The sequence below is a fragment of the Vespa crabro genome, chromosome 11 (genome assembly GCF_910589235.1).
Source record: "Vespa crabro chromosome 11, iyVesCrab1.2, whole genome shotgun sequence".
NCBI classification, from domain to species: domain Eukaryota; kingdom Metazoa; phylum Arthropoda; class Insecta; order Hymenoptera; family Vespidae; genus Vespa; species Vespa crabro.
This window is the reverse complement of record NC_060965.1, coordinates 1,206,036-1,217,500: the sequence shown is the minus strand read 5'-3', so window position 1 is coordinate 1,217,500 and position 11,465 is coordinate 1,206,036. Positions and strand designations below refer to the sequence as shown.

The following is an 11,465-nucleotide window of genomic DNA, read 5'->3' as shown; positions in this document are numbered from 1 at the left end:
GAGTGAGAGGATTGAATTTTTTTCTTTTTCTTTTTCTATTTTCCCTTCATTTCGATACGATCGACAGAAAAATTAATTCAGAAAGCATTTTCCATATAATATTTTAGATCAAAATACGTGATTATGGTATGCGCCTTATGCTTAAACTCGGCGAAATTTTCTTTTACTTTTCCTTCATTTTTCCATCTCTTTCCTTTTTATTTTTGACAACGGTTAGGTACTTCACGATGCATTTTAATCTCTCTCTCTCTTTCTCTCTCTCTCTCGAGGCTACGTCAAAACTCTCCGGTACAAATTGATTCGAACAACAGCGACGACAGATAGACAGGCGTCGATCGAAAATTAAAAGCGAGAGGAAAAAACGTAGTAGTAGAAACGAATAATAAAAATGAAAAGAGAGAAAGAGAAAGAGAGAGAAAGAAAAAGAGAGAGAGAGAGAGAGAGAGAGAATCCCAGATAACGATTTCACACCTAAAACATGGACGGGGGAAAGAGGGAGGAAGAGGGGAAGGTTCCATGGCATATTACCGCACCTGTGGGAATGCGTTCACCTGGCCGATATCAGCTTTATAACAAATAAATTGAAATCGCGAAAGAGAGAATCGAATGTGAAGTGCTGTCCGTGATTTACGAGCTGAAACCGTACTGCTGGCCGATGGAAAAACGGCATTGACACGAGATATTCACCGATATCGTATGGGAATGTGAAAAAGTAAGCGAGAAAAGGATAAATAGAGATAGGAGTAACAAATCGAGAGAGAAATAAAGAGAGAGAGAGGAGAGAGAGAAGAAGAAGAAGAAAAGTAATATCGACGAGAATAAGTTTGAGCTTTGATGGAGGACAGAGAAAAAGGATGAATGGAGAGAGAAAGAGAGAGAGAGAGAGAGAGAGACATATAGGAGGGACATATGGGATAAAAAAAAGGAAGGTAAGAAAAAATTGGGGAGGGTGGGTGGGGGTCATGGGATGAAGGAGGAAGTAAGAAAAAAATTGGTAAATCGACTTAACGTGAAAGACGAACACGATCGACGATTGCCACCAATTTCACGCATTTCTTTCTTTCTTTCTTTTCTTCCTTTTTTCTTCTCTTGCATTTCTATCTTCCTTTCCTTTTTTCTTCTTTTGCATCTCTCTCTCTCTCTCTCTATTTCTCTCTCTATCACTATCTCTATATCTATTTTCTCGTATCGAAAATAGAACACTGAGAAACAACGAACGGCGCAAAAAAATATCCCTCGAAGCGAAGTTGGAATCGAATTAAAAAAGCTGCCCGAGCCAATTAAGGCATTTCGTAAAAGTTTAAGAGATTCTTTACGCGGGAGAGGCCAAGCTTTTTCTCGATGCGCGCTCAGAGAGAGGAGAGAGAGAGAGAGAGAGAGAGAGAGAGAGAAATATAGAGAGAGAGACAGAGAGAGAGAGATGGCTTTACCTTCTTCCTCCTTCTCCATTAAGGGCCATTAAGCTGCTCGTTCTACCATATAAACAGAAAACGAGGAAGAGGAAAGGAAAGGCAGAAAAGAAGAAACAGAGAGAGTGATATACATAGAGAGAGAGAGAGAGAGAGAGAGAGAATAAAGAATAGAAAATGAAAGAGAGGGAACAAGTTAAAAGGTAGAGAGTATGATCCTCCTTTAATTACGAAAATAAGAAGAACAATGCAAAAATTTTGCGACGTCTTTTTTATTTTTCTTTTCCTTTTTTTCTTTCTTTCTTTCTTTCTTTCTTTTCCTTTTCTTTTTTTTATTTTTACTCTTTTTTTTTTTTTTTTTTTTTTTTTTTTTTTAACAACTACGAACAAATCCTAATAGATATTATTTTTTTTCCCCTAGCTCGTTAAAAAGTCATTACGCTCATTTTCCTTTTTCTCTTTCGAAAAGTATTAAAAATAAATCTATTTCTTTAAAACTCATGAATATCGATCTATGTATCCCTGCCAATGCAAACTTTTGCGCTTTAGAGAAAGATCGACAGATAATGAAAGAGAGGAAAAGAGAAAGAGAAAAAGAGAGAGAGAGAGAGAGAGAGAGAGAGAGAGATAAAGGCATCGTTTAAGGAGGAGACTTAAATCAGTAAATAGTTTTAAAGCTGTTATCCCCATTGAATCCATCGGGAACACGGAAATTTCGGTTCAAGTCTACACGTTTCCCTTTTGCCTTTCGCCAGAGCCCTTCTAAACTGGTGGCAGCTGTTCCGAAAGCCCTTTTCAAATATTAAACACCGACTTCGTTCATTCTCCCCTGGCCCTTCTCCTATCCTTCCCTTTCCTTCTTCTCTCTCTCTTTCTCTCTTTCTTTCTCTGCACGTTCTCGTCTCTTGATAACGTTAATAGCCGTCAGATAGTGTCATCCGGAGAAAATTGTGTTAAACGAAGACGGATACGAACGGAGATAGATAGATAGATAGATAGATAGAGAGAGAGAGAGAGAGAGAGAGAGAGAGAGAGAGAGAGAAAAGGAGAAAGAAATTTCTTCTTCGTCAAAATTTTGTAAGTAAGACGCAATTCAAAGATTAGACACATTGGACGATTAATGGCACACAGAGAGAAAGCGCTTTGTTAGAAGTCAGAAAAAAAAAGAAAAAAAAAAAAGAAAAGAAAAGAAAGTATCTTCCCGACACTCCTGACTCTCACGCAACGAGTCTTGCTTTTCGATTTTTTTTCTCTTTCATTTCTTTCATTCTTTATCTTTGTTTTTCCTTTTTCTATCTCTTTTTTTTCTCTTTTTTTGATTGCATCGCATTTGTTTCGAACGAAACAAATTTCAAAAAATAATAATTACTTACCTTCGTAAACGGTGAGCTGAGCCTCGGCGGATACCGCATCGCCGACTCCGTTTTCCGCAACGCACTCGTATGTTGTACTGTCTCGTGCCGTTTTGACAGGTTCGATCCGTAGTAAAGCTCCATGCTCGTACGTATGTACCAGGTATCGTGACTGGGATTCTGCGACAGTAGTAAAGCGATCGTGAGTCAAGAAAATAAAGTATAACAACGATAAGTACATAAGACATATACTCGTATACGTGTTTATGTGTCTCAGTGTGTGATAAACGTCGTGTCGTTAAAACATCTCTTTAAGGTTTTCACGTAGGGGAAAATAAAAAGGAAGAAAAAAAAAAAAAGAAAAGAAAAAAAAAAGAAATGAAAAAAGAAGTGAAGAAAGAGAAAAAGAATAAAAAAAAGAAAAATAAAACGAAGACAATGAAAGAACCTTATCGGGGGGAACGAATAATGGGGTTAAAAAAAAAAAATATATATATATATATATATAACAAATAAATGAAGAAAAAAAAAGAAGAATACATAATAAGAAATAAAATTGAAAGAAAAAAGAAAAGAGATAAGAAAAATATAAAATATAAATAAGATAAATATAAATAAATTAATTAATTAATTAAAAAGTTTAGTTGGAGAGAAAACAAAGACAATGTACAATGAAGAGATAGATAGATAGAGAGAGAGAGACAGAGACAGAGAGAGAGAGAGAGAGAGAGAGAGAGAGAGAGAGAGAGAGAGAGAGAGAGAGAGAGAGAGAGAGAGAGAGAGAGAGAGAGAGTGTCGGATGTTGAAAAATAGAACTAATGAGACGAAGAGATCGAGTTAACTGGATCGACGGCGAACGATCTACAAGATTGCACGAGAAGGTTCGAAGCAGTTACAAGCTATCATCTTCCTCCCACGAGATTAACGAGCTACCTGCCGCCGACTCCTTCGCTTGCCTGCATACGATAAGTGGATTGACAAATGCGATTTCACGTGATTATCCAACCTTCGATGATCCTCATAGGATTAGTTCGAAGGCAGTTACTCCGCAAGCAAAGCGGATAAAGATAGAGATAGAGATAGAGAGAAGGAGAGATGGAGAGGGAAGGAGGGAAGAAAGTGAGAGAAGAGAGGAGAGAGAGAGAGAGAAACATATTGCAATATTCTTCGATCAATCTTGTTAAATTCACGCCATTTTTTTTTTCCCTTACTTTTCTATCTACTTTTTCTTTTCTATATTTTACTTATATCCATGACAAACTTTTTCATAGAACGATCGATAATCCCATTTCGTAAATCATTCATGTAACTAATAATTTAGGGACTTCATGATTGAACTAAATTAATGTTTTAAATGTTATTTTGATCATTGAAATTCGATAAGTTCATTGGTAAAAGAAAAAAAGGGAAAAAAAAAGAAAAAAGAAAAAGAGAAAAAAAAAAAAGAAAAAACAAACAGAAGATACGTGTTATAAATCAGTCGTTTTACTTCATCATAAAATAACAATGCTCGATCGATCGTATTAAAACAAAGTAGAAGAAAATAAAATAAAACAATACAAAAATAAAAACAATAAAGAATCTTCGTTCGTACCCGTAAATATGTATGTAAATATAATAAATCGTATAATATTATCGTACGATATACTATTATCTTTATCTTTTTTTTTCTTTCCCCTTGAGAAAAAGAAACAAAACGTCGCACCGTAATGTTATCAATCGCTTATTAAAATTAAACCGTAGAACGGCGTATCCATACATACATACACACATACATAAGTAATATATATATAATATATATATATATATATATATATATATATTATATATATATATATCGGAGAGAACGAAACTACGAAAGGTAAGCGATAATGTGTCCGTTCTGGAAACTCGTGCTTGACATCTACGTGTGGTATAATGTTTAGTATGTTCAATGTGTAATGGTACGCGCGACGAGCCAAAGTACCTCGGTAACTCGAAACGATATACAGATAAATCAATAGTCGACTGTACGTACCACGTATATACATAGATAGATACATACATACATACATAGATAGATAGATAGAGATACATACGTACATAGATACTCTCGAGACTCCTGAAAATAATGAACCAAAACTGGAACTCCGAAGGGAACTCGTACTTCGTAGAGAAGAGAGAGAAAGAGAGAAAAAGAGAGAGAGAGAGAGAGAGACAGAGAGAGAGAGAGAGAGAGAGAGAGAGAGAGAGAGAGAAAGATAAAGACAGAGATATATATATACTCTTTCACTATGATCGCTCCGTATTGTTCGGAGTCCAACGAACAACTGACTATCTATTGTTTACTTCGACACGGAATAGTAGGGTGGCTCTTAAGCTAATGTTTACATTCAGATTCGTATGATGCGTATTACTTACGCACGCGTTCCTACGTATTACACACATATTCACATACATACATACATATATATATATATACATATACGCATAAGCGGTATAAATATTATTATGCAACGTTTACGTTGATCGTTGAAATGATTATATTATTATCACTGACGACTTCTCGAGAAATATTACAAATGAGCATTTACAAACATACATTGAGAATAGAATAGACGTTACGTGGATGGATACGTATCTATTTTTAATGTCAATGAAAATTATGACGATTAATGGGATGTTTATTATTTGATCGTTCGTTCGTAAATTTATTAAAATGATAAACGAAAGAAAATAATGATAAACGATAAAAAGAACGTGAGAAAGAGAAAGAGAGAGAGAGAGAGAGGAGGGGGGAGGGGAGAAAGAGGTAAAGGGAGATAGAGAATATCATAGTTTGGCTGTCTTGAAAATTACGGAAACAACACCTGCCAGGTCTCACCTGCACATTCTCGACACTCGACACTCGACACTCGGTGTGCAAGAAGAGCAAGCAAGTGCGAAATCTAATTCGGAAGAGACAGATTGCACTTGTAAAATAAAGAGAGAGAGAGAGAGAGAGAGAATGAACGAGAGAGAGAGAGAGAGAATGAAAGAGGAGTGATTGCTGGGTTGCTCGCGAAATGCCCTCCTATCTGTCGTGAGTTTATCGTCGAGAAAAAAGAAAAAAAGAAAGAGAGAGAGGCAGATAGACAGATAGACAGACAGAGAGAGAGAGAGAGAGAGAGAGAGAGAGAGAGAGAGAGAGAGAGAGAGAGAGAGAGATATCAACGCTAGGTCGATTTTTCAGAAGGATAGGATTGAAGAGAAAGGATAGAAATAAAATTAAAAAAAAAAAAAAAAAAAGAAAAATAGAATAAAAAAGAAAGAAGAAAAGTAAAAAAAGAGAGAACGAAGACACTTAAAATTCCTTAATCTCTCAATGGAATTTCCATTGAACCGTTCTCACTACTATTCGGATTGTACATTTCGTTCGAGCATTTTCTTTCTCGGGGCTCGAAAAAGTTTCATTTCCAACGGCAAATTCGCAACGCAGCTTCATTCGATTCGAACTAATGTAAGAGGAGGAGGTAGAAGAAGAAGGAGAAGAAGAAGAAGAAGAGGAGGAGGAGGAGGAGGAGGAGGAGGAGGTGGAGAAAGAGAGATGGGCGGGGAGTAGAGAGATGGAAAGGAGGAGGAAGGAAAAAGAAGAAAGGGAGAAAGGATTAGCCGAGTAGAAGCGAGTGGTCCGATGGTTGCTCTCGAAAGAGGCCACTTTTCAACGGAAGAAGTTATATCGAGGAAGAGAGAAGGAGAAGAATGGGAGGGGCGGGGATGGAGGAGGAAAAGCAAAGAGCAAGGAAAAAAAAAAAAAAAAGAAGAAAAAGAAAAAGAAAAAAAAAAGAAGAGAACAGCAGACTTACGCGAAATTCTCTTGCCGTTTTTCCTCCAGTGTATTTGGGGGGGCGGTGCTCCTTGAGCCGTGCAAAAGAAACTCGCTATTCCACCTGCCTTCACCTGCTGCGATTGAGGCCTCACCAGGATCGTCGGTGGATCTATGAACAAAGAAGAAGAGAAAAAAAAACACATTGGTGAGTACAAACTGATAAATGATTTTTATATATTAATAAGAGGATCTATTTCAGGACGACGATGATGAACGAAAAAGAGGGACTAAATAAAAAGGCGAGGGTAGGACGATAGGGTGGGACACACATGCATGTATAAAAAAAAAAAAAAAAAAAAAAAAAACAGAAACACATAACAAATATTAAATTTTCATTTCTCTCTGTCCCTTTTAACGCGCGTGAAGAGAAAAGAGAGACGCAAATGCGTGGCCGATCTATCATCGATCGATATCTAACATCAATTTTTTTTCTATCGCTTTCTTTCAATTATTTTTTTTTTTCTTTTCTTTTCTTTTCTTTTCCCCTTTCCTTCACCCTCCCTCTTCATCTTGTTTCGTTAACGCTTACTAACGTTTCTAATATTAGATATTATCGTACGATAGAGATCCCGTATAAACGAATTACAATCGACAAAGCGAAAAAAGAAATGAATTAATATCCCTCTGTCTTGGTATAACTTTTATGGCATAGGGAAAAAAGAAGAGGAAAAAAAAAAAGAGAAAGCACACAAAAAAAAAAGAAGTAAAAAGAAGAGAGAACAACGAAAATAAAAAGGGAAAAAAAAAGAAGAAGAAGAAGAAGAAGAAGAAGAAGAAGAATTCTTCCAACCACAGCGACGATAGAGCAGAAAGAGAGAGAGAGAAAGAGAGAGGGAGAAAGAGAGTTAGAAAATTGGCTTTCGGTTATACGAAGGTATCGCGGTTGACACGCTAATCGATGAAACGAGACGGCTTCAAAAATCGATCCTCGGAATCGTTTGGAAGGACGAAAGCGCCGGACGATTTTATCGACGCCGGACACAGCCGGCCGGACGCGGCTACTCACGGGGTTGGCCGCCCATTCTCTCTCTCTCTCTCTCTTTCTCTCTCTATCTATCTATCTCTCTCTTTCTCTCTCTTTCTCTCGGTGAGCGAAATTAGTGGGATTTAGTGCGGCGGAAAGTCCAAACTACCTCGCCACGCTTTTACCCACGAATAAAGAGACGGTCGCGGCAAGATGGATGAACGCGACGCCATCCTTTGTCAGGACTGCGTGGTTTCCATCCCCATTCCACCTCTCTCCTCCTCCTCTCTTCCTCTTCCCATCCACCTCTCAACCCCCCTTTCCAGTCACGAAACGACAAGAGAGAAAGAGAAAAAGAGATAGGGATAAATAGATAGATAGATAGATAGAAAGAGAAAGAGAGAGAGAGAGAGATACGGTTTCAGTTTATATATGCATACATATATATATATATATATATATATATATATACACACATATGTAAGAGAAAGAGATAGAAATAGATAGAGATAGAGAAATGTACGTGAAAAAGGAAAACGGCGTGGAGAGTGAAAGAGCATCGAGATAACTGGGAAAGGGATAAAGAGAGTAAAGATACGATGATATTTGGAACGAGGAAAGATGAGTGAGTGGGTGGGTGGGTGGGTGAGTTGAGTTGAGTGATAGGTAGAAAGGATGGAACGGAGGGTGGAAGGATGGGAGGGAAGTAGGAGGAGAGAGAAAGAGAGCGACTATACAAAGTAAAGTAGTAAATTGGTCCTGAAACTTGCTGGAGGGGGAGGTGAGAGAGCTACCGAAATCGATGGTAAACGTTTATGAACACTTTTTCACAATAGTGGCCGCTTAAATGAATATGCGTGAAGCAGCATTCGCCGCCGTGCAACGCCGGCGAATGAAGAGAAAAGTGCTTGTTGCCAGAGGTTTGTTGGTTGGATGTGTATGCATGCGCTTTTTATCTCATCACTTTATTGTCGAATACTCGACTCTCTCTCTCTCTCTCTCTCTCTCTCTCTTTCCCTTTCTCTCTCTTTATCTCCATTTCGTTTCACAATGGAACGCCGCGAAAGGATTTTATTGTTTGGCTCCCGCTCAGGATAATGGATGATAATAAAACGTGATTCCCAGTGCGAAGTGCCGAAAGAACAGTTTTATATCAACGATTCGCGCGCTTCGAACTCACTCGAACGTCAAATTCTATGTACGAATGTGTGTACGTATCTTTCTTTCTTTCTCTCACACACACTCTCTCTCTCTCTCTCTCTCTCTAGCGCGTACATGAAAAATATCAACTCGACTTCATTAAAATATACCTTCAAGACACCATAAAATGTCTTGGAATTGTCCTATCGTCTCTCCTTTTTCGAGTATCGATAAAATCAATTTTATTAAACGTTTTTTTCTAATTCTCTCTCTCTCTCTCTCTCTCTCTCTCTCTCTTTGGATTAAATCGAAAAGATAATTTTCAAACGTCACGTCGTTTCTAGGAATACTTAATCGAGAAGAACGAACTGTCGTCGATTGGAAAAATCATTGTCGCATAACGAAGTAACTCCGTTCGTTCGAATTTATATTTTTGTTAACCCAGACTGTTCTCGATGAAGGAATGAAATATTGGTATTATCTTCCTACATATATACAAAAAAAAAAAAAAAAAGAAAAAAAAACAAGGCATACGATCGAATGGATATTTTGATGATTCGTTGAAAATTTTAATCGAATGTTTAACAATGTTGAAAAATTCAATAAACGACACATAATATTCTCTGATGCCTCGAGCTATGGATCTATGATTTTTTGTGTCATTATCTAACAAGATACGATATATATATATATATCGTTTCGTGCTTTGATCATGATTTCGAAATAAACGAAATATTATTTCTATCTATAATGACACAGTTTATAATTTTTGATGGAATCGTATTCATGGAAAATTTATATTTATATTTATATATATATATATATATATATATATATATATATATATATATATACACATATGCACACGCTCGCACGAATGCATGCGAACACATATACACGTACTTTCACTATAGAGAGAAAATGTGCATTGTGGATTCAAACAAATTGCTGCCATTCGTTCGCAACAAGTCCATTAGTCGATTACGTTTATTCTACTTTGTTCGTTTCTCTCGAAAGCACGAAGATAAAGAATATACAGTCAATAATCGAGAAATTCATTCGACCGAATATGTCGAGGAAAATTTTTTTCTATTATAGTATTTATAAAAAAAAAAAAAAAAGAAAAAAAAAAGGGAAAAACAATCTATCAGATGTTACAAGAAAAAGCAACATTTCTTTCTCTCTTTGTCACTCTCTATCACTCTCCCATATTCAATTCCTCATAATTCTGTCCTTTTCTCGTGAATTATTTAAATATAAACTTCAGAGATATCTGAGCATCGAAATGATTTTCTAATAGCTGACCGCGTAAAGGACGAAAAAAAAAAAGAAAAAAGAAGAAAAAAAAACAGAAAAACAGAAAAAAGATAATAAAACTTTGGCTCCGACGATGAAATTAATTATTTTCACGTTCGATACGATTAAGCAGTGGATAGTAGCGTCTATTTGGGTCGAAGTACCGTGGTTACAAAAATATCGAGTTGCTCTTTCACTATACGAGAGGGGATGATAGGGGTAAGGTAGGAGTCTATAGGGGTTGTATAGGAGGTGGCTGGGGGAGTGGTAAGGAGAAGGGGAGCGACGTGAAAGAGGTAATGCCTGAGAAAAGGTGAGGGCGATGATAAAACTCATTTTCGAAAATTTCAACGTGGTGTAATGGCGTGAGCTCGTTCATTCGAGCTACCTACCTACGTAGCTACCTAGCTAGGTAGCTAGCTAGCTCGCTTGGCCTCGATCGAGCCATTTCGTTCTAAATAGCTTCGAAGACTCTTTCGACATTACGGAGAATCCTTTATGGAGTAAGACCACGCTAGCATGGAGCTACAGAAGAGAGAACGAGAGAGAACAAGAGAGAGAGAGAGAGATCGAGGTCAAGCTACGCTCGTTAAAATGTTGCTATATCGCCGAACAGGGTCACTGTATGTACCCCAAAAGCTTAACAATTTTCCAATCGTCTACTCTACTCTATTCTTCTCCTCTCCCCTCTTCTATTTTCATTCTCCATTTCTTCGAACTTTACCAGAATCGTCTTTTAATAATGGAAGAAAAAAAAAAAAAAGGGAAAAGAAAAGAAAAAAAAACGAAGTGAAGAATCGTACAAGCTATTCACGTACCATGATCATTAAATCGAATGAGAAAAATATTGGTATGACGATACTTGACGTTTTTTCATAAAGACGATGCTGAAAATTATACAATATTCGTCTTTGAAAAATAATCATTCGACGAATATAGAATGTAGATGTGTATATATGTATATATATATATATATATATATATATATAAAGAAAACACGATGAAAGCGGTAATAGGATCTCTCTCTCTCTCTCTTTCTCACCCCTTCTTCCTACCCTTTCCCTCATCCCTTGTTGATCTACGAGTCTCGAATAATAAAACGTGAACGAACGGAATACAAATCGAATCGAATGGTAGGGAAACGTGAAACGCCGAATTAAATCAGCGAATTACATTGCGAATGATAATTTCGCTCATTAAAAGTCGCCTTTATAACACACACACGCACACACACATACATATATATATATATATACATACATACATATGTACAAATATACATTCATAGATACGTATAGTTACGTATTAATTTGTTTTTTGATTTGTATATAACGATATTTTCGTTATTATTTACGAAAGCATTACGAACGATGGTAAAAATTACATCGAAAATAATCAACCCTTCTAAAATACGAATTGTTTTGGATGGCGTTCGATCTGTTTTAGTTTTAAGAGGG

General features: G+C 36.8%; 1 protein-coding gene across 16 annotated transcripts in view; it reads right to left on the bottom strand.

Moving 5' to 3' along the window:
- LOC124428213 (tyrosine-protein phosphatase Lar) overlaps positions 1-11,465 on the bottom strand; it is a 488,512-nt gene that overhangs the window by 141,586 nt on the left and 335,461 nt on the right. For all 16 annotated transcript variants that reach the window (XM_046972045.1, XM_046972046.1, XM_046972047.1 and 13 more), the window contains 2 exons: positions 6,586-6,717; positions 2,783-2,941 (listed from right to left, as the gene is read on the bottom strand). In XM_046972045.1, coding sequence (XP_046828001.1) covers positions 2,783-2,941; positions 6,586-6,717 — 291 coding nt within the window. The remainder of the gene's footprint in view (positions 1-2,782; positions 2,942-6,585; positions 6,718-11,465) is intronic.